The sequence below is a fragment of the Lycium barbarum genome, chromosome 8 (genome assembly GCF_019175385.1).
Source record: "Lycium barbarum isolate Lr01 chromosome 8, ASM1917538v2, whole genome shotgun sequence".
In the NCBI taxonomy this organism is placed as follows: Eukaryota; Viridiplantae; Streptophyta; class Magnoliopsida; order Solanales; family Solanaceae; genus Lycium; species Lycium barbarum.
Window position 1 is genome coordinate 123737556 of NC_083344.1, and position 24923 is coordinate 123762478.

The following is a 24923-nucleotide window of genomic DNA, read 5'->3' on the forward strand; positions in this document are numbered from 1 at the left end:
AATTTGCTACGGACATGAACATTTAGAAGCCATGTTGAATACTTAATGGAAGAAACACAACGTAAATGGAAACAAACGGCCTTGGCCGGATCAGATATTGAGAGAGAGATTGCATATATATTTTTCTATTACAAGTGTTCTTGGAGGATGAAGAAGCCAACCCTTACAAACGAGGGGGATGTGCTCTATTTATAGTGTGACCTCCATGGGTCTCATATGATGTGAGCTAATAAAATAATAGCAACAAGGACAGCTCTGCACGAATTTGGTAGGATTAGACTGACGGCGCCGTCTGACACACGCATGGTGGGTAGTTGACCAGGACAGGACGTTACTGGCGCGTAACCCGCGTGCAACGGCCACCCGGACCAACGGCTACTCGGACCAACGGCCACACGGACCAACGGCTACTCGGACCAACAGCCGTACGGACCAACGGCTATACGGACCAACGGCCACGAATGCTCGGGTCACCGGGCTTGGTCGTTCCAATGACGAAGAAGGCAGATCAGTCGGCCCCCTCGCTCCACCGGTTTGCCTTGCATCCGGTTTTTACCGTATACAGATAGCCCCACACTTCCCGGATCTCTGATCTATCGGAGTAACGGGGAGTGGATAACTTCCGAAACCGGTGGCCCTGTCAGCTCGTCGTTACCTTCTTATTTCTTCGTTTTGAATGTTTGCCATTATTTTGGTCATGATCGTTGGTCCGTTTTAGGACAGGTCGACTCATAGTCGTTAATTCACCGTGCCCGTGGGACTTATCCGATGCTTCATAAGTTCAGATGTCTCCGAATTACGATAGGCATTTTCTTCAGGGTCGGTATTTTTTCAACCTTGGCAAAGTTTTTGATGTAGCAATCCCCGTTTTGGGGGAATTTGCCGAGCTTTGGCTTGGGTCATTGTGACCTTGTCGCCTTTGTCGAATTTCGGGCACAATCCTCGATATAGAGTATGTGAGTGGGGCAGTGCCGGAATACGGCGGTTACCATCGGGGCGAAGTCCTTTTAACAGAAAGACACCCAAGATTTTGTTATACCAGCTTTTGATGACTTTGCTTTTGCAAAATGTTTGTACATATGAGAATTTTAATTCCTTCTGCCTTGTTGTAGTAAATGAAAAATGGGACACGATTCATTATGATCGTTTGGTCCTTACATCGGAGGCTATGGCCGGTGGCCGGGCCTTAGTTTTGCCGTAGCAAATGTTGAATGGGACACGATTCATTATGATCGTTTGGTCCTTACATCGGAGGCTGTGGCCGGTGGCCGGGCCTTAGTTTTGCCGTAGCAAATGTTGAATGGGACACGATTCATTATGATCGTTTGGTCCTTACATCGGAGGCTGTGGTCGGTGGCCGGGCCTTAGTTTTGCCGTAGCAAATGTTGAATGGGACACGATTCATTATGATCGTTTGGTCCTTACACCGAAACCTAATGCAGAAGGTCCGGTCTTGATTTGTTGAGCTCCTCCATTTTCCATTAACCGGGGTAAACCTCGATGTGGGTATAAGTCCCCTAGTGCTTATCCGAGCTGCAAGATCAGGCGAGCGCTATCAAGCCCCCACTCGTAGGCCGTGACCCCGAGTTCCCGGCAGTTTGTCCTTATTTTGTTAAGTAACACGTTGTACTTGTTGCCTCATTAAAAGCCTTGTCGAGAAACCCATTTTGGGACAAAACCGTACTAAAGAAAAGAGTGCAACACGCGTTTTCAGACCTAGATCCTAACTTTATCCGGTACTTGACTTTCTGCAAAAAAGAAAAAGGTTAAACATGAGGTGTCCATACCTTAGCAGTAATATCCCTTCAAATGAGCCACGTTCCGGTTGTTGCACAATCGCTTCCCGTCCACGGATTCCAGCTGACACGATCCTTTTCCCGTTACCTTGGTTATCTTGTACGGTCTTTCCCAGTTCGGACCCAGTTTTCCTCCGTTGGGATTCTTGGTGCTCAAGGTATCTTTCCGAAGCACCAAGTCCCCAACTTAGAAATGTCAAAAATTGGTTCTCCGATTGTAGTACCTTCCCATTCTCTGCTTCTGGGTTGCAATATGGACCAACGCGTTTTCGCGAAGTTCATCTGTGAGATCGAGTTTCACAGTTGTGGCCTCCTCGTTTGACTCCTCGGTGGTATACCCTAACCGGGGACTCGGCCCGTTTATCACCCCCGCCCGGAGAAATGACTCGGGCCATCCCTTGATTTTTCTGACCTGAAGCTTGGTTTTCGAGAGTATGGCCGATACCTTTCCCTCGATGGTCCGGCCTCCGGTTCGTAATTCTTTCGTGATCTCTCCGAGCTTTTATCCATTTTTACGGGGCCCGAGGGAAGATCGAGTTGGTCATCCTCTATCCGAATTTTTGACTCGTATCGGTTATGGACATCCGCCCAGGTCACAGCCTCGTATTCCAGCAAGCTTTCCTTTAATTTGAACGAAGCCGTCGAGCTCTGAACATTGAGCCCCTTTGTGAAAGCTTGTGCGGCCCATTCCTCTGGAACCGGGGGGAGTTCCATTCGTTCCCTTTGGAACCGGTTGACAAATTCACGCAATAGCTCCTTGTCTCTTTGGGCTATACGGAAAATATCCGCCTTTCGAGCCTGCACCTTTTTGGCTCCGGCGTGTGCTCTTATGAAGGCATCGGCGAGCATTTCGAAAGAAGTGATTGAATGCTCGGGCAGATGATCGTACCAAGTCAATGCTCCTTTTGACAGAGTTTCCCCGAACATTTTCAGCAACACGGATTCGATTTCATCATCTTCCATATCATTGCCTTTTATAGCACAGGCATATGAGGTCACGTGTTCGTGAGGGTCCGTTGTGCCGTCATATTTTTGGATATCCGGCATTTTGAACCTCTTCGGGATCAATTTCGGAGCGGCACTCGGAGGAAAAGGCCTTTGGATGTACCTCTTTGAATCCGGCCTTTTCAAAATAGGCGGAGCCCCCGGGATTTGATCCACCCGAGAGTTGTATGTCTCCACCCTTTTTTCGGTCGAGTCCACCCGCTTCGCCAATGTTTCGAGCATTCTCAGAACCTCGGTGGATGGACCAGCTTCGGAGCCATTGCTTTCAACCATCCGTGCCTCATCTCTTCTGGGTTCAGCAACACTCTTCGCCTTTTCCGGGGTCGTTTTACCTCTTCCGTTTTGCAGCTGGGCTATTGTGATTCCCTGTTCGGCAATCGCCGCTCTCTGTTCCTGCAACATTTAAAAAATTAAACGCAAGTCAATATTATCATTCGGGGTATCCGGTTCTTTCCGGACTTGTGTCCCGGACAAAGTAATTGAATTATTAGTATTTAAAGGGTCAGTGGTGTTTGGCAATCCTCGTGGCCCGCTGCCTTCATTTTCGGCCACGATCTCGTTGTTGTTGACGTGACCAGATTGTCCACTGTAAGCTATTTGGTCCGTTTCTTCCGAGACGGACATCAGATGTTTCCGATTTTGATGGGTAAGATAGAGATCAAGATCAAAGATCACTATTATCCTAGCCCCACGGTGGGCGCCAAACTGTTTACCCCGAAATTGGGATACCAATTGAATTTGTACGCGAGTATAGGATATGTGCTTGGATCTTGATGTATATTTGATAGCGGAAAATAAGTGTGTGAGTATTTGGCGATAAAACGGCTAGTAACGGTGATTTGCTACGGACATGAACATTTAGAAGCCATGTTGAATACTTAATGGAAGAAACACAACGTAAATGGAAACAAACGGCCTTGGCCGGATCAGATATTGAGAGAGAGATTGCATATATATTTTTCTATTACAAGTGTTCTTGGAGGATGAAGAAGCCAACCCTTACAAACGAGGGGGATGTGCTCTATTTATAGTGTGACCTCCATGGGTCTCATATGATGTGAGCTAATAAAATAATAGCAACAAGGACAGCTCTGCACGAATTTGGTAGGATTAGACTGACGGCGCCGTCTGACACACGCATGGTGGGTAGTTGACCAGGACAGGACGTTACTGGCGCGTAACCCGCGTGCAACGGCCACCCGGACCAACGACTACTCGGACCAACGGCCACACGGACCAACGGCTACTCGGTAGGTTTTAATAGGTTTTAAAGCATAAAATAATGCAGAAATGTACTTCAACCGGATCTAAGATTTGTTCATACCAACTCCACTAATCATGTTTAACAACCACTTGTAAAATAAGAATTCGATTGCAATAGCCTAATAGGGCGCTCATTGATCCATATTCATAATAGCAAGCAGATCATAACCACCATTAATTTCACTACAAATAACCATTTTCCACCCTCCCACCATCTAATTTAAGTAAATCTGAACCCACTGCTTTTAAATCTCTTGCGACATCATGGCAAAATAAGAACTTTTGGAGCCTTCAGTTTTTTATTTATTTATATTATATATTCTTGAGTTGGGTGGTTCATTTCATAGATTGTCACCCAATTTCAATCTGTTGCCCTAAAGTTGCTAAATTATCTTTTGTAAGAGAAAAAAATCATTCTACTTTACTTAAGTATCACGTCACGGAATCCATGTGTAGGAGAAAAGGGGATTTAATGTCGGAGAAGAACATAGATTATGGACATGATTTGGATTATTTTTGTGTGGTTTGGTCACCCTGTCCCTTTGTTAGTTAAGCAAAGACTAGCACGAAAAACATTAGTTCTTGTCAACTCATTTTCCGCCCAGAAAGATTAGTGAGAAATTTCATAGTGGGAGTGCAACAACAGCAAATTTTGTGAAGCATAAGCTTTGGTGTTTGGTAATTTGGTTGATGACTTTTAATACCAAGCACCTTCCCCACTAGTAATTTTTTTTTAGTTTAATCCGCATATTAGCAGCATTGTGAAGGATTAATGGAGCAAATCAACTAAACCATCGATGTGGTAATGAAAAGCCTTTTAGCTAGGTTTTAAGTGATGTGGTGGATATGATGGAACTTTATTTTTAGTTTAGAGGAGAAAAGGAGAAAATGTGGTTTGCTAAGGTGTATGAAGTGAAGATCAATTAAACAGCTCTTTACTATCACTTTGTCTTATTGAATTAAAGAGTTAATAATATATTTATGCACGTCATACAAGCGCTTCCTACGACAAACTTCCTAGAGCTCAAATTCGAGATCACCAATTAAATGAATTGAGCATTTCTAACACTCCTCCACCATCACCTTTGGTGATGCTTGAGTTATTGTGATCACAAACATTTCTCAAAAGAGTGGATGGGTACATTCAGCTGGAACAAAGAGAAGGAAATTAAACGTCGTTCAATTCATGTGACAAACAAAATTTGGCGTACTATTGTTTGATCGAGGACGATTCTAGTTACCTTAACAAAGCCTTATAATATGACCTGCCATAGTGGTCCATATTGCTTGCTTGGAAAGTTGTATATCAGTGTATGGGCTTGTAGGACCTGTAGGACTTGAGCTAACTAGGAACATAGCAATCAGGAGAAGACAGGAAATTGAGCATTAAACTAAGCTGAAAGCATAGTAGGATACTTTTAAGAACTCGGGGTGGAAGACATATAGACATTTTTGTAAGCCCAATATATGTATATATTCGTTATATGTTGATCCGTAGGAAAACTACATCCGATATAACAATACTTGAAAACTAGAAAGTGAAAAACATTCCAAGATGATACATCCCCATTGGAAAATTGGATGTAATCTAAAAAATAATACAGTGATAAAACCATCCGATAGAGAACAATACATGAAAATTAGAAAGTGAAAAAGCAATCCTAGATAATAAATCAACCATTGGAAAATTGGATGTAAACTAGAAAAAAAAATACAATGGTAGAATCATCCGATTGAGTTGTCATTTGTCAATAGGTAGGAAGGTTTTTTCATAGGTAACAAGGGAAACCGACTAGGGTTGGGGTGGGGTAGCGGCGGAGCAACGGCTGGTGCAGGCAGATCAATTTCATCAGCTGGGGGTGGGTTTGGGTTCGCCATTTCTAAAAATTGAGAGTGATCGAGTCGACATATAGACATTGCTTCTCTTTAAAATAATTTGTTTAGGCATTTGGATGGCGCAACTGCACTGATAATGGATTGAATATGGAGAGAGAATTTCTCTTGGCGTAAGAAGCTTTCTAATATTTAAATTTAAATTTAACTTTAAATATTGTTTACATTACTCTTTGAATTGATATAAATGTACTTTTCCCCCCTTTTTGTTCTTGTTATCTGCTAAACTGGACGATCCTTCTGAGGTTGGAGGTACATGACCTATTTTAGTGTTGCGTTCTTGTTTTAATATTATTATTTTATAGTTGTCTTATTCTTATAAGATATATACTTTAGCTTCACAACGAACATCTTTTAATTGTACTTATTTATATCGATAAAAGTTATTTCAAATTAACAAAATGCAAGTCATGTAATCTAATATAATACATTAGATCTTGTTATCAAAAAATTTAGTGACATATACAAAGATGAATAGTTTAATTCAAGGTCCTAAAATAATTGACTAAGATTTTGACAAAAGAATATGTCAGTGTTGTCATTGGAGCGGAAACTAAAAGAAAAACAGGTTTGTTAGAGATGTTAGAAGAAAATTAGGTCACTGCTTAAATTTGTTTGCTCGTTCTTTTACCTTATCGGCCCAATTTAACACATGTAGATCTAATAGTGATTTTTTAGATCCAAAAAAAGTAGGAAAATTTATCTGCCATAGCTACCTCTAAGACTTATTTATAAATAATAACTACCTTATTTTTTATTTAATTTTTGCAGCTTTATTTTTTTAAAATTACATTTCATAACTGGTCCAATAACTTTTGAAATACATGTACCTCTCTATTCTCCCTCACTACACATTTAAGATTTATCATCTTCTTCAAACCCTAAAAAAAATGCTCTCTCCTCTCTCACTTTCCCCTTACTGTCGCCTCTCTCCCTTCCTTTCTCTATCTCTAGCCTCTCTTTTCCTTCCCCTCACGTACCCCTCTCTCCTTTCTCTATCTACACCACCCACGCCGCTGTGTCATCGGAGCCGCCACCACCATTACTACCGTCTCCATCTCCGATGAAACCCAAGAAGGCGGCAGAGTCTTGAGCAAGTAGCAGACATGGCCTATTGGCTTGGATCACCAAATGTTATTCCTGTACATGCTGATGTTTCCAAAGTTGAAGATTGCCAACGATTAATCGAAGCAGCCATAAACAACTTTGGTAGATGTAAGTGTAGAAATATTAATAAATTAAACCGCGAATGATTTTCTCTTGAGAAAAGCTGATTGGGCATCTCATCCTTGCACAAAGTGTGTAAATGTCTCCAGATGTGTTCGGTTTATGAACATTTTGGAAATCAAATCAGATTAATTTTGCGTATTTTATATTCTCAGGACATAAATTTCATCGGAGCCGCCACCACCACCATCACTATTACTACCATCTCCATCTCCAAACTCGAAAAAAATCTTAAGGTTCTAGCTCTTCAGATCTGAACTCTGTATGCTTCATGTATTAATGGTTTTTTGTGGTGGTTCGGTATTGTTTTTGGAGTGGAGGAGGACAGTGGTGGATCGGAAGAAAGGCGGCGGAGGAAGGAGGAGGTTTTTTCCAGTTGTTGTAGTGGTTCGGTAGGGTTTTTGGAGTGAAGCATGATGGTGGATCGGAAGAAAGGCGGCGGAGGAAGGAAGAGGGTTTTTCCAGTTGTTGTGGTGGTTCGGTAGAGTTTGTGGTTGTGGTGTTTCAGTATATTTCTGTATATTTCGCTATATTTCAATATACTGTTTTCAGTATATTTCAATGTACTGTTCAGTATATTTCGCTATATTTCAATGTATTTCAAATTTACGACACAGTTTCTGATACATTTCATTGTATTCCATTGTATATACACATACTGCAATTTTATATTTCTAAAACAATCAACCATATTTCATTGTATTCGAGTGTATATTTTTCTATATTTTGAAATATTTCTAAAAGTTTGGAATAGAGCAATTTGGAGAGAGAAACGTGGGTTGTTATGGAACTTCAGCCGTTGCGTGATACATGGTTGATTTAATTTGACTTACCATTTAAAATGAAAAAAGAGAATATGTTCCATGAATACAACCTATTTTTACTCTGCCAAACTTTGTATTTTCGTGTATTTCAAAAACACGAAATACAACCAAATACAACAAAAACTAGCAAAAAACTTTTGAATGGAGTGATTTTGAAAGAGAGACGTTAGCTGTAGTGGAACCTCATGAGGTTTGCATGAATCATGGAACCATTAATACAAATTACCATATATATAATTTGAAAAAGTTTTTTATTGCCATAAATATAGCCTTTTTTTTATTCAACAGCCACGCTGTATTTCACTGTATTTCGCTATATTTCACTGTATTTCAAAAACGCGAGATACAACTGACATACAACCAAAATCAGCTACGAATTGTAAATCTTCAACTTATAGCTATAGCTTGTTAGAAGCTATTAAAAGGTAGTTATTTGTGTAAGTTTTACAAAAAAGTACTAGTGAATTCCATTTTTTTTGCGCGGATTGCCCTTCTTTTGGGATGGTCTTTAAATTTTGCCCCTCATATTTGTGGTCTTTAAATTTTGCCCCCCATATTGCTGGTCTTTAATTTTTGCCCTTCGCGTTGCAACCCTGAGCTTCACGCAGAAATCAGGAGGTTCTGGGTTCAAACCCCCGCTCAAGCATAAATTAAAAAAAAAATCGCAAGGCAAGGTTTGAGTCGCGTGTATGCCGGACCCGGCATACACTTGTTAAGGAATAACCAAAGTTATGCCGGACCCGGCATACTCATGCCTTATGGGTAGACTTGGCATAAGTATGTCGGGTCTGGCATAACTTTGGTTATTCCTTAACAAGTGTATGCCGGGTCCGGCATACTTATGGGTAGACTTTTAGTTAAGACTTAACTAAAAGTCTTTTCCTAGTTATGCCTTATGGGACAGACTTTTAGTTAAGGCATAACTAAAAGTATGCCTCGTAAGACATAACTTTTCCTTAAGATATAGACTTTGCCTTATAAGATAAATTTTTAGTTATGCCTTAAGGAAAAGTTCAGCCTTATGAGGCATACTTTTAGTTATGCCTTATGGGGCAGACTTTTAGTTAAGACATAACTAAAAGTATGCCCCTAAGGCGGAACTTTTCCTTAAGGCATAAACTTTGCCTTATAAGGCGGAACTTATAGTTATGCCGGGTCAGGCATAACTTTAGTTATTCCTGAAGGAAAAGTTCCGCCTTATGGGGCATACTTTTAGTTATGCCTTATGGGGCACACTTTTAGTTAAGGCATAACTAAAAGTTTACCTTGAAAAGTAAATATATATATATATATATATATATATATATATATATATATATATATATATATATATATGACTCAAGGCAAAGTATGCCCCCATCGGCAGACTTTTGGTTAAACATAACTAAAATTTTGCCGGTGGGGGCATAGCGAAATTTAAACTCTGCCTTGCGATTTTTTTAAAAAATTTTTGACTGAGTGGAGGTTCGAACCTAGAACCCATGGGTTTTAGCGGAAGGGTAAAATTTAAAAATTACAAATATGAGGGGCAAAATTTAAAGACCACCCCAAAAGAAGGGCAATTCTGCCCAGTGAATTCTTACTCAGTACATTATATCCAATGACCTTAAATATGTTATTTTGAACTTCGAAACTAACCTTAGCTCATCTACTGTGATTTAGTTTGTTTACATATTCGGAACGAAGTCCACAAATGGATGATTTTAGGTGAACATTTGGCGGTTGTCCCTTTTTGATTACAGCTATTTAGTAAATGATCTTTTTATTCCTCTTGCAATTTATGATCCTTCTATATCACAGACTAAAAATATTTTTTGAGTAAATTAAAAATCTTATGAGACACCATTGGATCACAGTTTAAAATTTTATAAGTTATTGCAAATGTTAGACCACCGTCTAATGTTTTGTCTGTAAGGCTGAACAATATATGAGTAAATATTAGACATGAGTCTAAGTTATCCGGAAGTTAATTTCCCGAGGGCTATATTTGTTTTTTGTTTTTTTAAATAGTGACAAAATCTAAATGGTGAAACATTGTCTATTCACAAAGTTCAAACTCAACTTTTGGTTAAACATAAAAGAAAACTCCAATTATCCGGTACATGAATGGTGGATTGCAATACTTTTTTGCTTTGTGACAGTTCAATTTTCCTCACCAAAAGGATCAAATCAACTAGTTAAAACAATGAAATGTAAGCTTTAAAACCAGCACCAACTGCAGAATAACAGAAATTACATTGAATATTACTTTGGACCTGACCAACTTAGATTTATACAGTTACAAATTGTCGGCAGAATCTACACTACAAAGGGGAAAAAAAAAAAAAAAAGGAAGGCGCGGGGGGGGGGGGGGGGGGGGGGGCACTATAACAATATGAATAAATAAAATCTGCTAAGACTAGGCTACATATATGCAATGCATCTTATTTAGCTAAATTGACTACACAAAATTATGATTCTTGAAGAACCACAGTGGCAACTGTTTTAGCCCAATATCTCAATGTTTCTTCATATCAGCACCAGCAGAAATTCTTGGTATTCTCAAATTTAACAATGGTGAGTCAGGCCTTTTAATAAGCCATGCCTCGGATAAATATGGCCGCGCAATTTCCCTTTTATCGTCTTCTTCTTCTGCTACAATACCATTAACACTATTTGCTTTTGAATCTTCACAAATTTTTTCTTCATCTTCGGACATTACTACTTCTTCAAGTCTTTGTAAACCAGGAATAACACTTATCATTCTCTTGCTTATATGTTCTTTGCGAAATATGAAGCCTAAATCCATGAAACCTTTTACTTCTTCAAGCTCGAGTTCGCCTAAGGTCCTGCAACTCATAGTTTTTTCTAGTACTATACTTCCTGAATCCTTCAAGTATCTGTCAGTTCTTGAATATCTTTTATCAGTGGCAGGTGATGATGAATGAGACCTGCTTTTTCTGGTTGCTACAAGATTAAGTCTTGTTGGTCTTTCCTTCTCAATGGCTTCTTGTTTTTCACAAACATCCTTGAATGACAGACAGACAACCTTAATTCAATAAGAATTTAAGTTCTATACATTGACATATCGAAATTTCTTTTCAGCATCTAGTAAAATTGAGATAGAATAATAGATAACACCTTTTTGTCAAGTCTAGTATGGTATTATTGAAAATAGAGAGAACAACACTGAACACCAACCTAATTTCGAGAAAAAAAGAATAAGTAAAAGCAAGTACATTTTTAAAGGTCTCTATTTCTAGTCTAGATGAATAGCGGTCACTTTTTTGGAACTAATTAATAGGCATTTTCCCTATTAGTTAGAATTCACTTACTATAAAAACAAACGGTTGAAGCATGCAATAGAAAGCGGAAAAACAAATTACTTAACTATTGGGTGCAAGGCCGTAAAAGAGACAACTATGGATAGTTCAAGTGCTCTGAAAGAACTTATTATAACTAGTTCAATTACAAAGGGAAAAACTTAAGCACATCTTTTTTGGGGTGTTGGGGTTGTGGTTCTGTGTGTGTGGGGAGGGGGGTTTGAGAAGACTAGCCTAACTAGGAGAAAATTTGTTACCTGTAGAAGAGTGCTTTCTGATTCAACTGATGACAATTCTTGATATTGGTTTTTAGGAGAACATGTCAGAGAGTCTTGAATAGGCAGGGTTTTTTCAACATTTTTAGGAAATGAAACAGAATGGGTTTCTGAAAGGAGAATAATTTGGTGAAACCACAAATGATCCATGACACCTAACAAACCTATACTATATTTTTCTGCCATAGTTATCAGGACAAGAATGAAATGAGTAAGGAATTAATGTTCAAGGGGTGAAATACTGAAGGGGGCAGAGGGTATCTTTTATTGGAATAATTTTTATTTTTTTAAAATTATTATTATTATTATTATTATAAATATTATTATTATTATTATTATTAATGTTCAAGGGGTGAAATATTGAAGGGGGCAGAGGGTATCTTTTATTGGAATAAAAGATTTTTTTTAAAATTATTATTATTATTATTATTCGAGAATGATATGGTTTGTGGTATTGAAAGAAAAGGCAAGTCTCAATATGATCCAAAAATGTGTGGGGTTCATTTTGACAGTGGCAAATGTGGTCAGAAGTAATAATGATACTTTTTCCACATCTTTCACAATGCCAAATGACAAGTTGCTCTAAACTTGTGCTTAAAGACGACCTTGATCTGCTACGTTTCATTTTTTGTTTCTATTTAATTCTGGATTACCACGAGCAGTCAAAGCACCTGCTGATGTACGCAGCTAATCGCTTCGGAGCTACATGGTTTTCAAGGGGGTTTAACTGAATCTGCTTCGTCAAAAACAATATATTATGCAAATAGAGTAAAAATAAATTCGTCGAATCCCCTTGATATAAGAGAGGTATGTAATGACAATGGTGGTTCAAAAATTGCTTTTGATCGTATGTGATTTAGAGGTATAGCATTCTTGCGTGCTTTTGAATAATCCTGTTAAAATTTCTGACTCTGACATTAAATTACTCTTGTGACTTCTGGTTCTAACTTCTAGAGCCAAACTAATTGACTGTTTATTTTCAGATACTAACGTTTTTACCAAAACATGTAACAACTTGTTGAAAAATAAGCTCCAACACTTAAAAATGTTTTTCAGCACCAAGTGTTTAAAAGCTACTTAAATTCAGCTAAGCGAGACATACTCTAAAATTGTTCTAACTGTTAAGTTATTTGGTGCTATTCGACAATTCAGCAATGACAGGGAAACGAAGTTACTAACAGTATTTCATGAAATGCTTATGCATAAGGTTAAAGGTGTCAACCGGTTCCGTGTAACCGGTTTTAACCGGTAACCGGACCGGTTAAACCGGAACCGGTATAACCGGTTCCGGTTAACCGGATATTAGTTAACCGGTCCGGTTCCAAATTTTTCTTAACCGGAACCGGTTAAACCGGTTTAACCGGAACCGGACCGGTTAAACCGGTTAAAATTTAAAAAAAAAAAAAAAAAAAAAAGGAAAGAGCCGTTGGACTTGGGCCTCGGTAATGGACCGTTGGCAACGGTCCATTTGCAAAAATGGCCGTTGCCAAACGGTCATTTTCTTAATTTTTGGCCCCCAAATTTTTTTTTTTTAACACTTTAACCCCTCCCCCACCCCTATATAAACCCTTCTTCATTTTCATTTCAATTCACTCTTCTTCATCTTTCTCTCAAATCTCAATCTCTCAATTATAGTTACTTTGCAATAATTAGCCACAAAGTCTTATTATAGTTTGAACTTTCAATTATTAATTTTGCAATTATAATATTGTTGGTGGAGTTGGTGATTTTGCAACAATCCGAAGTAGCTTTGGTGGATTTGCAATTCTAGCCGCCTTCGCTTTGTTGGAAATTATTCCGGCAATTTGGTACCTTCGTTCCAACTCTATCTTTAATTTTTGCAATTTAATTCTAGCAATTTATTTTTCGAAATTTAATTTACGCAATTTAATTCTAGCAATTTAATTTGTTGTAATTTATTTTCTTGTGATTTATTTGATTGTGATTTAAATTATTTCTATTTAATAATGTCAAAGAGATTAAGACGTGGTGCCGGTAGTAGTAGTCGTACTGTTAGGGGTGCGCTTAATGAGGAAACATTTGTGGAAGAAACACCTAATTTAGGTATTGATGTTGGTGGAAATAATCCACTTTTAGGTCATGAGGCAATGCAACAACATTTTACCGACACTTTTAATGAAGACTTAGATGATGATGATGATGAAACACAACCCCCCGAAAATCCTATAGGAGATACAGGTCCTGCACAATCACATACACAAAACAAACCGCCTAGAACTCGTAGGCCAACAACTAAAGTTTGGAAATTTATGACTAAGGATAGGGAAAATCAATCAGTTACATGTACCCTATGTGGACAAGTATTTAGTTTTAAGCAAGGAACTGGTAAGGATGGTGGAACGGGTACACTAAATGCTCATATGAGAACCAAACATATGGATGTTTGGGGAGAGCAAACGGGTTCAAATGTGGGGGGGATTCAAATGACGATAGACCCACGAACCGGTAGAAATTTTAAGTATGACAAGAAAAAAGAACGCGTAGAAGTAGCTAAAATGGTAGCTTATGATTGTTTACCATTTTCCTTTCCCTCGGGTTTAGGGTTTGTTACTTACATTCAACGTTGTTATAACCCGTTATTTGAGGGTATTCCTAGAAGTACTTGTAGAGCCGATGTTATAGATTTGTTTAAAAAATATAGATTTTATTTGCGCCATGTATTTAATTCTTTAAATTGTAATGTTTGTCTTACCGCTGATTTGGGTCTTAGTATTAACCATTTAGATTTCTTTGCTATTACATGTCATTGGGTTGATGACAACTGGGTTATGCAAAAAAGAATTATATCTTTTTTATACGACGAAGGAAAAGGTCGTCACGATGGAAAATTTTTAGCCGATTCAATGTCTACTATAATGAGATTTTTTAACATTTATAGAAAAACACTTTGTATTGCTTTAGATAATGCTTCTAATAATACAAAGGCAATTGGTCTTTTAAAAAGAGAAATAAACCCTCCTCTAAGAAATATTTTTCATGTAAGATGTAGTTGTCACATTTTAAATTTAATTGTTAAAGATGGTCTTATGCATTTTGATGATTCTGTTCAAAAAGTTAGAAATGCAGTTGCGTTTCTTTTTTGTAATGCTAATAGGGGAAGAATTAGAGATTTTAAGAATGCTTGTGTAGAAAATAACCTTAGACCTAGGAAAATTCAAGTAGAAATTGAGACTGGGTGGAACTACACTTACATTATGCTACAACAAGCATATGAGTATAGGATTCTCATACAACAAGTTCACAACAAATATAATATTGATAGTGCGGATTGGTTAACTTATAGGCATTGGGAAGATGTTAAAGAATGTATTGAACTCTTAGAAATTTTTTATAATGCAACTCTTACTTTTTCTAGACAATTCTATCCCACGGTAACTGGAATTTTAGCCTACTTAGCGGAAATAGCTAGAGTTTTACAAGAGTATAAATATAAACCCGATTATCAAGTGGCTATTTTTGAAATGATAATCAAATTTAAGAAGTATTTTTTTCCCATCCCAACTTTATTTATATTGGGTTCCCTTTTAAATCTTTGTTTAAAAGTGTCTTATACTAAAAATTTGGTTAGTCAAATTTATACATTTTTAGAAGTTGAAGAGGGAGTTCAACCATCTTTAGCTGAAGCCGATCTCGCTATTGATGATGAGTTTAGAAGAGTTTTTACTCATTATTCTAGTTTGGAAGAACGTGCTACACCAGTTGCTCCACGCCCTACTACTTCTCATAGTAGCAAAAAGGGCTTGTCGGGTTTAAAAGTTTTACATTCACAGCCTACATCTTCTTCTACTGCAAACTTTGATGAATTTAACTTTTATTTGATGCAGCCAAATGTGGATATCAGCCAACTGGATGAGGTGGACGTCTTAGCATGGTGGAAGAAGTACAAGGCAAGCTATCCGATACTTTCAAGAATGGCTCGAGATATCCTTACGGTTCAAGTATCAACCGTGGCTTCGGAGAGCGCATTTAGCCAAGGAAGACAGCAAATTGGAGACCATAGACATTCATTATCCGGCTTTAGCTTGCAAGTACTAGTGTGCATTCGAGATTGGATTAGATCGGAGCGACGCAACCAAAACTCAGAAGCGGAGCAAGGCGAAGAGGAAGAAATTGAAGATTTGATAGCTAGTGGACCGGACCAAATGGAAGACTTTGAAGATATTTCCATGACCGAATATGATGTGGGGGAAATTAACGAAATGGTTCAAAATTGGTGATTTTATTATTCTACTATTTTTGTATAACTCATGTATTATTTGCAAGTTAAAAAAAAATACAACTTGCAAATAAATGTTATCCAAGAATGAATAAAATATATGGCTCATTGAGCTTTCTTCTATTTACTTGTGTTTATATTTTTACTTTTATTAAGTTAGGAATATACCTAAAATATACTAAGAATATACTTAAGTTATATAGTATACTTAAACATATATTCTTAGTATATTTTAAGTATATATAGAAAAAATAGTATATATAGTAAGTAAGTATATATAGTATATAAGTAAGTATATATAGTATATAATAAGTAAGTATATATAGTATATATACTATATATATTAAGTTATACACATATATAAGTAAGTAAGTATACTATATATACTTACTATATATACTTACTTATATATAGTATATAGTACATATATAGTATATAAGTAAGTATATATAGTATATAATAAGTAAGTATATATAGTATATATACTATATATATTAAGTTATACACATATATAAGTATATATAGTATATAAGTATATATATTATATAAATATATATAGTATATATATTAAGTATATATTGTATATATAGTAGATATGTATATATAGTATATATATTAAGTTATACCTATATATATATTAAGCTATCCTATATAGTATAGTACATATATAGTATATATTAAGTACTATATATATAGTATATATAGTATATATATTAAGTTATACATATATTTAGTATATATATTAAGTTATACATATATATAGTATAAGTATATGTAAGTTATACATATATATGTGTACGAAAAGCACTATTCTGTATTGCTGACTTGCTGTTAGGCTGTTAGTCAGTAAATATTTAAACTTTAATTATAAAATTGTATAACATATGTAAATATACCTACAATATACAAATAAATACTATAATATATATATATAATACAAAAAACAAAAAAAAAAATATTTTAACGAATCCAAACCGGACCGGTTCCGGTTTGGACCTTAAAACCGGTTAACCGGAACCGGTTAGGCGGTTCCGGTTTTGGAACCGGAACCGGCCGGTTTCCTAACCGGTTCCGGTTGGAACCGGTTGACAGGCATACATAAGGTCCTGAATTAGACAGCCCATACAACAAATTACTGTAGCAGCGTTATGTATAGACTTAAGTGGATCAATTGAATAAAGCTAGTTCAACATACATTCTGATGTAGCTAACTGCCAAGTGCCAACATGTGATTCATAATCGGATAAGAACGAAATGTTAGATTTTGCTTTGTAAATGAGAAATGTACTACAAGAAGTATCCGATGTAAGAGAGTGGGGCCAAATTTCCGTCATACAAATAGGGGCCGAGCTACTATATTACGTATGGGTTCAAACAAATTTAGTGGCTTTTGCTTACATCTTTTATTTAAACAAATTTAGTGGCTTTTGGTTACATTTTTTATTTGTATTAGAAATCTATTAAATATGTACAAAATATAAAATCGTGAACCAAATAACTAAAATGAATTGTGGTTTCAATGGCAAGTTCAGAATTCGGTTCAGAATTCATAAACTATAAATCATAGTCCCGCCTCTGCATACAATCCAATCTAGACTTGTTTAGAGTCTCATATCACCATCATCATCATTATCATTTTCCTTTAGGTATTATAAATTTGAAATCATCTGACTCGACTAATTTTGATTTGCATTGGGTGTTGGGCTTTAAAGACACGGGCTTTAAAGATGAGTGTAGTGTGAATTAAAAAATGGTGAGAAAATAAAATGGAGGGAAATGTAATTCAAACAAAATTTCATGTTGCAAAAGCATTTTGTGGCACTTTGTCCCTCGTTGGTGGGGGAAATCACTTCTTGTGTTCTTATATATAGAATCACCTCTTCTAACTCTTAAAGAGTTGACAAGAGTGACTCCCCTCGCGTTGTCGTCGTCGCTGCGGGAATTTTAATTAATAAAAAACGCATGCTTGTTTATTCCCAACGGTAATAACTGGTATTACCGAACTGGAAAATTTCGAACAACTGAAACTTTGCTTTTTTTTTTTCTCCCCTCTCTGATCTTCTGCATTCTGCATATTTTTCAAACCAAAAAATGTAACTGTCCAGTGTGATTTGCTGTCACCATTTGAGTTCGCTGAAGTTCTGCAATTTGCATTGGCGCTATTGCAGAATAATTTTCCTTTCTATCCTGAGAGAAATTAATCCATTAACCTTGGCAACGGTGAGGGGATTAGATTTCTTAAGGACATACAAGAAACTTGTAGGCTCGTAAATTTTCTATCTCATCTAATTTCTGTCTTTAACGTTGACTTGGTTTTTACAAAACAGAAACTGGTTTTTAGGAAATTTCTGGAAAGTTACTGATTTTTGTAAATTACTGGTTTTAATAAATTACTCGTAACTTACTGATTTAAATAAATTAATGCTTTGAACACTTAGTGATCGTTTGGTAGGTAGCCAAAATTATCCCGGAATTATAATCCCGGGACTAATTTATCCCACCTTTTGGGATTATTTTATCCCATCTTTCAGATGGGATAAAATAATCCCAACCTTAGTGGGATAAGGTGGGATATCCCACCCTTGGGATTATGCTTCATTTTGTACCGTGTTTAGTAGGAGGTATAAATTTATCCTGGTGCTGATATATCCCAGCCTATACCATGCACCAAATAACATTGGGTAGGTCCACTAAGAGTTTAAAGCTTTCCCTATCAAGAGGTTATTTATTTCTAAAACTTAAACCCGAATCCTCTGATCAAAAATGAGGATCTCAACCGTGTCATCATACTCCCCAGTGGTCCAAAAGCATTCTTGTGATTACAATGCTGTGGTCCTAAAAATGAAGAGTCATTCTTGATGATGCATTTTCATTGACAAACACTACATACAATTGTAGCTTAGGAAAAGGCTTCATTTTTTATGGTTCATCAACAATTACAACACCAGACTAGTTGCATGGAGAAACAAATTTGCCAGAGAGGAGCACATAATGCCAAAGGAAAACAAACATTCCCCCCTAGTTCAAGTGGTCCCTCCTTAATTAAGTTCATGCAGAAAACCATGGAAAAGACAACTTTGGAGCAAATACAGACAAATTGGAGAAAGAACTTACCATGAACAGCCACAACTATGGATAATTGTAAGAATTATATATACCACATAAGAGGCTGCCAATAGGAAAAGGATAAAATAGGAGAAATGAAAACAAGAAAGAAAAAAGTGAACTTTTTAACAGTTAGAAAAGGCAGAGGATCCATTAGATAAAAACTTTTAGCTATTCATTTTATTCCTTCAATTAGCTAAATACTTACCCGCACCAGGTGTTTATACCAAAATCATGTTATTTACTGTAGTTAAGTAATTTAATAAAGTGAATATATACATTAATTAATCATAATTAAGTGATGTTATTGTATATTCATACATATGGCATGCATCTATTGTTTTGGTGTAAACACCAATGTTGGTAAGTTGGATTAGTTTTTTTCTCCCCTCTGGAACTGCTGGTTTAAGATTCTTGTATTCAATTCGATAATAAACACAAAAAGAAAAGTAGATGATTCTCACAAATAGAATACTCAAAATCAGTCCTTGTACTTTTTTCTAATAAGATTATAAACTGATAATTTTTATGGAATACAGCATCCAACAATGGGCATTTGGTCTAGTGGTATGATTCTCGCTTAGGGTGCGAGAGGTCCCGAGTTCAATTCTCGGAATGCCCCCTTTCTTTTTTTTTTTTTTTTTTTCCTTTTCTTTTTTCTTGTTTCCAACTTATGCAGACGTCGATGCTGATCCTTTAATCCAAAGAAAATGAACATAGATTTTTTTTCTTCCAATTCTCCAGTATTCCGAATTTCTCTTGGTTAAAAAAACTCAAAACATGTGATCCAATTATGTTTTTCTTATTTATTTTCCTATTACATAGGATAATATTAATAGGATGAAGGGAAAGTACAGTAAGAACCAAACCAATGCCTATTATGTAAATGATACCCATTTGATACCGCTAGACTATATGCCTCGATAACAATCATGAATACATAGTCAGCATCGTATTAATAGTCTAATCAAAGGAGAGCAGAACTGGACTGAAAAAGTGCCCAACTTCAATAATAATATCTATAGATGTTGCTATACAAAATCAGCACATAATGTAAAGTGAAATAAATGGCTCAAAATTAAGATGCTGCTTGGAGTGACCAAAGCAGCATTTCTGAAATAGAGAAATTTGCTTTGACAAAGTTTGGATAAAATCATTGACATTGCATACTTGGCGTCATATTCGCCGTCCAATCTGCAGAGAGCAACAGCTGAAACATAAAGAGGACTCCTTCCCCCCTGAAATAATGCTAATGGCTAATAAAACAGTTAGGTGCATATCTTTCAAGTTCACCTAGCAATATCACTACACACTTTCTGATAAGCTCAGAAGCGGTCGCTTCATCATGTTCATGCAAACCAGAAGCTGATCTCTGAAGTGCTTAAAGTCAAGATGCAGTTGATCAAAGAATAGTACCACAAATGTCCGGCTTTTTAACAAAATAAGTAGATTTCATTCATTCAGCATCCAGAAGATGTGAAAAGATTACAAAAACAACAGATCCTGTACAATTTCAGATGACTCCTAGAAAAAATTGAAGGAGCTTACAAAATCCAAAAGAGAGTCAATACTATTTACAGTACATAGTCTGCTCCAAGCAAAAAGATTCATCTAAATTCTATCAAAGCAGCACACGTTTCTTTCTTTCCAAATGCACCATATCGTCTCCACAGGTTGATGATGGATTTTCCAACTCTCCATTTTGCACATGCTTCAAAAGCTTCTTTCAGTACCACACTTGTCCAGTTTTAACTGAGAAGCCCTGGAGACTATCATTTTGTAGCAACAAAATGTAGCAAGATTTTTAATTCACAGTTGCAGTCTGTGATTGTGAATTGTGATTGAGAAAGAAAATTAGCCATATGATGATATGTTTGCTTGGGAAGGAATATTTTTGGGTAGCACCATACAATCTTTGACTTATCACTGGCAAAATACTCTGATCTGGTCCAAATATGCAGTACATCTTGAAAGCTCTGGAATTTACCAAAATTGTTGGTACACCAGACCGTCAAAACATCACAGAATTGATCTTCATATTCTGACACTAGCTTCAATGTTCTGCAAGAATATCACTAAGTTTTCAAGATAAATTTTCAAGACGGCCAAGAGTCTTTGACCTAGGAACTAAGTTCAATGTAACACATTCGGGAAGAACTTCCTAGTACGGATATTACTAAAGGACTAAAGTAATCTGAAGTAGATGATTCAAATAGAGGCCCCTCCAGCATCCAATTTTTTCATATAAGGAATCAGGCAGTTTAATTGGGAAATAGTAACATTGGAGTAAGTGCTCCACGATCAAGGCGAGTCGAGAAGAGTTTAAAAACTAAAATGTAGTACTCAAACTACAGCAACCCACTCCAGGGGAGATTAAAATTTTAAGGTTTCTCGTACACTAAATTAAAGACTAGCAATGGACCTCGCAATAATTCTTTTGACTCAGCCACTATATATGCAGCATGATTGTATAAAGATAAGATCGTACCTTCTTACTTCATGATTATAATCAGTATCTCTTCAAACAAGTAAACTAACAAATTAGTGTCAAATAGATATTCACTCCCTTCATTCAGAATTGAATAATGGATTTAAATGCTTCATGTCAGATTCAGAATTTTCTTGGATACTCACTACATTTGGACATCATGTTCCGAAATGTTACTGAACCCAAACCCAACAATTGACAGTAAACGGAAAAAGCCGAGAAAAAAATGCAAAAAAATGTCACCTGGCAACGAAAAATATCAGGGCAGTTTTATAAGAATGGTATATTTGATACGCTAAATAAAAGCTTGTACATCAACTTCGGTACATATATTATTTGGAAAACAATTACATAATTTGAGGCTAACTCGTGCTCAGAAACCATCATGTCAAAGAATTAACTTACAAATAAGAATTTTGAAAGCATTGATCAACCAGGGAAAAAAACAAAAGCTAAAGAGAAAGCAACTTAACCAAACAAAAACAGAAATGGAAAGAGATACTTGACTAATACAATGATCAATCAAACGTCGGAAAACTTCGCTGGAAAATAAAATGCACCTACGTTTATGATCACTGATTCAGATGAATAATCAATCACAGATTCACAAAGCAATGTATTACTTGACTAATTTTGTGAGGAGAAGGCAATGAAATATATAAGTGGTTTTTCTTCTTTTATTTTCTGAAAGCACCAAACATTAGCCACATTCCGTACAAATTTTGAAATTCATCGCTGGAGATACAATTGAACTCATCGCAACGAAATAAAAGGCAGAAGAGGAGGAAAATACCTCTTATCTATGTTTGTCAAACCCTGCACTTCCCTAGTTTTGCCAACAAAGATTTCTTCTACCCTCCTGCATGATCTCAAATGCAAGTTTATATCTTTCTAAAGATGCTGTTCCTGCCTCAATGTAATTCTTTGCTTCTTCTCTTAAGCTCCACAACATCAATGCCTTATAATCTTGAGTAGCACCCCCCGAATCGACATCCCGTAGTATACCATATTTTGCATCCTTTGTCCAACGATGTAAGATATAACGAGATGGAAGCTCCCTTATGTTCATTATCTGGAATACTTTCAAGGCATGTCTACACAGTACACCTTCAAACTCAAACATTTTACAACTGCAACTGACATTAAGATTTGAGGCATTAAAGGCAATTGTGTTCCTCTCATCTCCATTCCCACACTTCTGCACCAGATACCTACTAATAGCACCTTCAACATTTATCTTAATTCCAACATAGCTATAGCACTCCAAAAGCTCTTTCTGAAACACTTTGAACATGGTAATAGTGTAAAGCCTTCTACACTGGTCTTCTATAGGGTCCTTCGTGTGCAGAACTGCTTGCAAATTGAATGAGTTAAAATCCTCTTTTCTTTCCTCTTCACGACGTTGCTCAAGGGCTTTTTCATACCGTATAAGGAATTCACTAAGTGGTGCTTGAGATGTCAATATGGTGCCAAAATATGATTTCAAGCTTCCATCCATTGGAATGCAAGCAAAGAATGTGCCCCTAATGTATAATGGCACCCAACTCTTGCGCATCCTATACATCTCCTTTAACCATGTGTTCTCTCTCAAATTATATTTGTTAATAAGAACATTCCATGCTGCTTCAAACTCATTAGCCGTCTGGCTCTGGAAAATGCAAGTTTCGTACTCATACTTAAATTCAGGATTCATCGAGAGTAATTCACCAATGTTTTCCAGCTCCTTAGCCACAACTTGCCATGTAGAAAAACGATGATGTGCTCCCGGGAAAACTTGAGCAATCGAATGTTGAATGGCCCAGTCTTGATCAGCGACTATAGAGACAGGTCGACGCCCTGACATTGCCCGCAGCCATGCTTGAAACACCCAAGTAAATGACTCTTCGGACTCTTCAGCAATTAAGGCACAACCAAGAAGTACCGGTTGCCTGTGGTGATTTATCCCAATGAATGAAGCAAGTGGCAATGAGTAACTACCCTTTCTATAGGCTGTGTCTAAAACAATTGCATCCCCAAACTGAGTACACGCAAATCTAGACCGGGCATCAGCCCAGAATACACTCATGGCTCTACCGTTATGCATTTCCACCGCATAGAAAAATCCCATATCTTCTGCTTGCCGAGCTTGAAAATAGTCGAAAAGCTCATTGTACCAATCACTCCCAATTTTACTCTCTCTACTTCTAGTAACAAGGCTAAGCCCTCCATTCGATTCAACTAAATCCATATTCTCCAATCCATTACTTTCTTCTTCTTGAAATCCTTTCGAAGCTCTCTCACTAGCATCACTGGGAGGTCCAAGTTCATGGTTATGTTCATTTTGACAACGATCAACCAACCACCTCCCCGTTGCTTGTCTTTGTATCCTCATAAACGCCCCACAACCCACTCTCGACGGATGCTGATGCCCTTCTTTCGAGCAAACAAATCTCCTCGAGGTAATCGACCCATCATTCTTAGACCTAAATAACTGACCAATCCTAACTTTAAACCCTGTATTCGCAGCATAAGTATGATAAAACTCATAAGCTTCACCAGCAGCAACAAATTCCAACCCTTTATAAGGTTCTTCACCTCTATTTTCCCCATCATTGTTTTCCCTTTTAAGCCTCTTAAAATCAAGAACCCCAGATGGTCCATCTTCATCATTTGACCTAAGTCCTTTCCTAGTTGATACAATACAAGATTTTAAAATTTTTGGGGTTGGGGCAATTTTTCTTTGAATTCTTGATGTACAAATCTCACCTGATTGTTCAAGTTCATGATTATGTTCTTTCTTGATATTAGCAAGAACCCATTTACCAGAATCGATACGTTGAACTCTTATAAAAGCTGGACAACCCGTTCTTGAAGTAGTTTGAAACCCTTCTTTTGAACAAACATATCTTCTTGAAACAACGGAACCATCAATTCTTGACCTGTAGAGTTGACCAATACGGATTTTGAATCCAATTTTTGTTGCATAGAGATTGTAAAACTCTTGTGCTTCTTCAGGGGTATTGAATTCTAACCCAATGTTTGGTTCAAGTTTTGAATCATCTTCTTCATTAACATCTATGTTGTGGTCGTTTTTTGGGATGGTTGGTTTTGGTTTTATTGTCATTGTATTGGCTATGTCTTCTCTACTCATAATAGCAATGTCTTTTGCATTATAGATTTGATTTTACAGAGATTTGGAGAGGGGGTTTTTTGTTCCCTTCTATGACGTCCCCTATCGGTTCACTTGTTCTATGTTTTTTTAATGTTTTTGCTGTTTATCTACTTTTGTGAAAATGTATACACTTTTGACTATTTTGCAATTGTGTGTTGCTAAGAAAATTTGTTTAGGCATCATTTATTTGCATCTAATGAATTCCTTTTTTATATATTCTATTTCAATTTATTTGAATCTATTTCCTTTTTAGTTCGTGTCAAAATGAATGACCTCTTTCCTAATTTGAAAACAAATTCACTTTATGAATGATTTACAGCCACACAAATTTTCAAGGTTTATTTTGAACCACAAGTT

At 36.7% G+C, this 24923-nt stretch overlaps 2 protein-coding genes and 1 non-coding gene across 3 annotated transcripts; 1 reads left to right on the forward strand and 2 right to left on the reverse strand.

The window, feature by feature from the left end:
• Positions 1-10327: 10327 nt before the first annotated feature.
• Positions 10328-11831, reverse strand: LOC132605408 (uncharacterized). Its single transcript, XM_060318564.1, has 2 exons — positions 11568-11831; positions 10328-11015 (listed from the first exon to the last, which is right to left on the reverse strand). The coding sequence occupies exons 1-2, from the start codon at positions 11769-11771 to the stop codon at positions 10506-10508; spliced, it is 714 nt and encodes a 237-aa protein (XP_060174547.1). The 5' UTR covers positions 11772-11831; the 3' UTR covers positions 10328-10505.
• A 7646-nt stretch (positions 11832-19477) lies between these two features.
• Positions 19478-19549, forward strand: TRNAP-AGG (transfer RNA proline (anticodon AGG)). Its single transcript has one exon. It is a non-coding gene; the product is annotated as a tRNA-Pro (tRNA).
• Positions 19550-20343: 794 nt separating this feature from the next.
• LOC132607101 (protein FAR1-RELATED SEQUENCE 7-like) lies at positions 20344-24726 on the reverse strand. Its single transcript, XM_060320920.1, has 2 exons — positions 22209-24726; positions 20344-20988 (listed from the first exon to the last, which is right to left on the reverse strand). Exon 1 carries the CDS (start codon positions 24543-24545, stop codon positions 22242-22244), a length of 2304 nt encoding a protein of 767 aa, XP_060176903.1. The 5' UTR covers positions 24546-24726; the 3' UTR covers positions 20344-20988; positions 22209-22241.
• Between the last annotated feature and the right edge of the window lie 197 nt (positions 24727-24923).

Coding starts and splice junctions, on each gene's coding strand:
- LOC132607101 (XM_060320920.1), bottom strand. CDS start 24,545: ATGAGTAGAGAAGACATAGCCAATACAATGACAATAAAACCAAAACCA.
- LOC132605408 (XM_060318564.1), bottom strand. CDS start 11,771: ATGGCAGAAAAATATAGTATAGGTTTGTTAGGTGTCATGGATCATTTG. Junction 11,016..11,567: donor CAGAAAGCACTCTTCTACAG/GTAACAAATTTT, acceptor CTGTCATTCAAG/GATGTTTGTGAAAAACAAGA.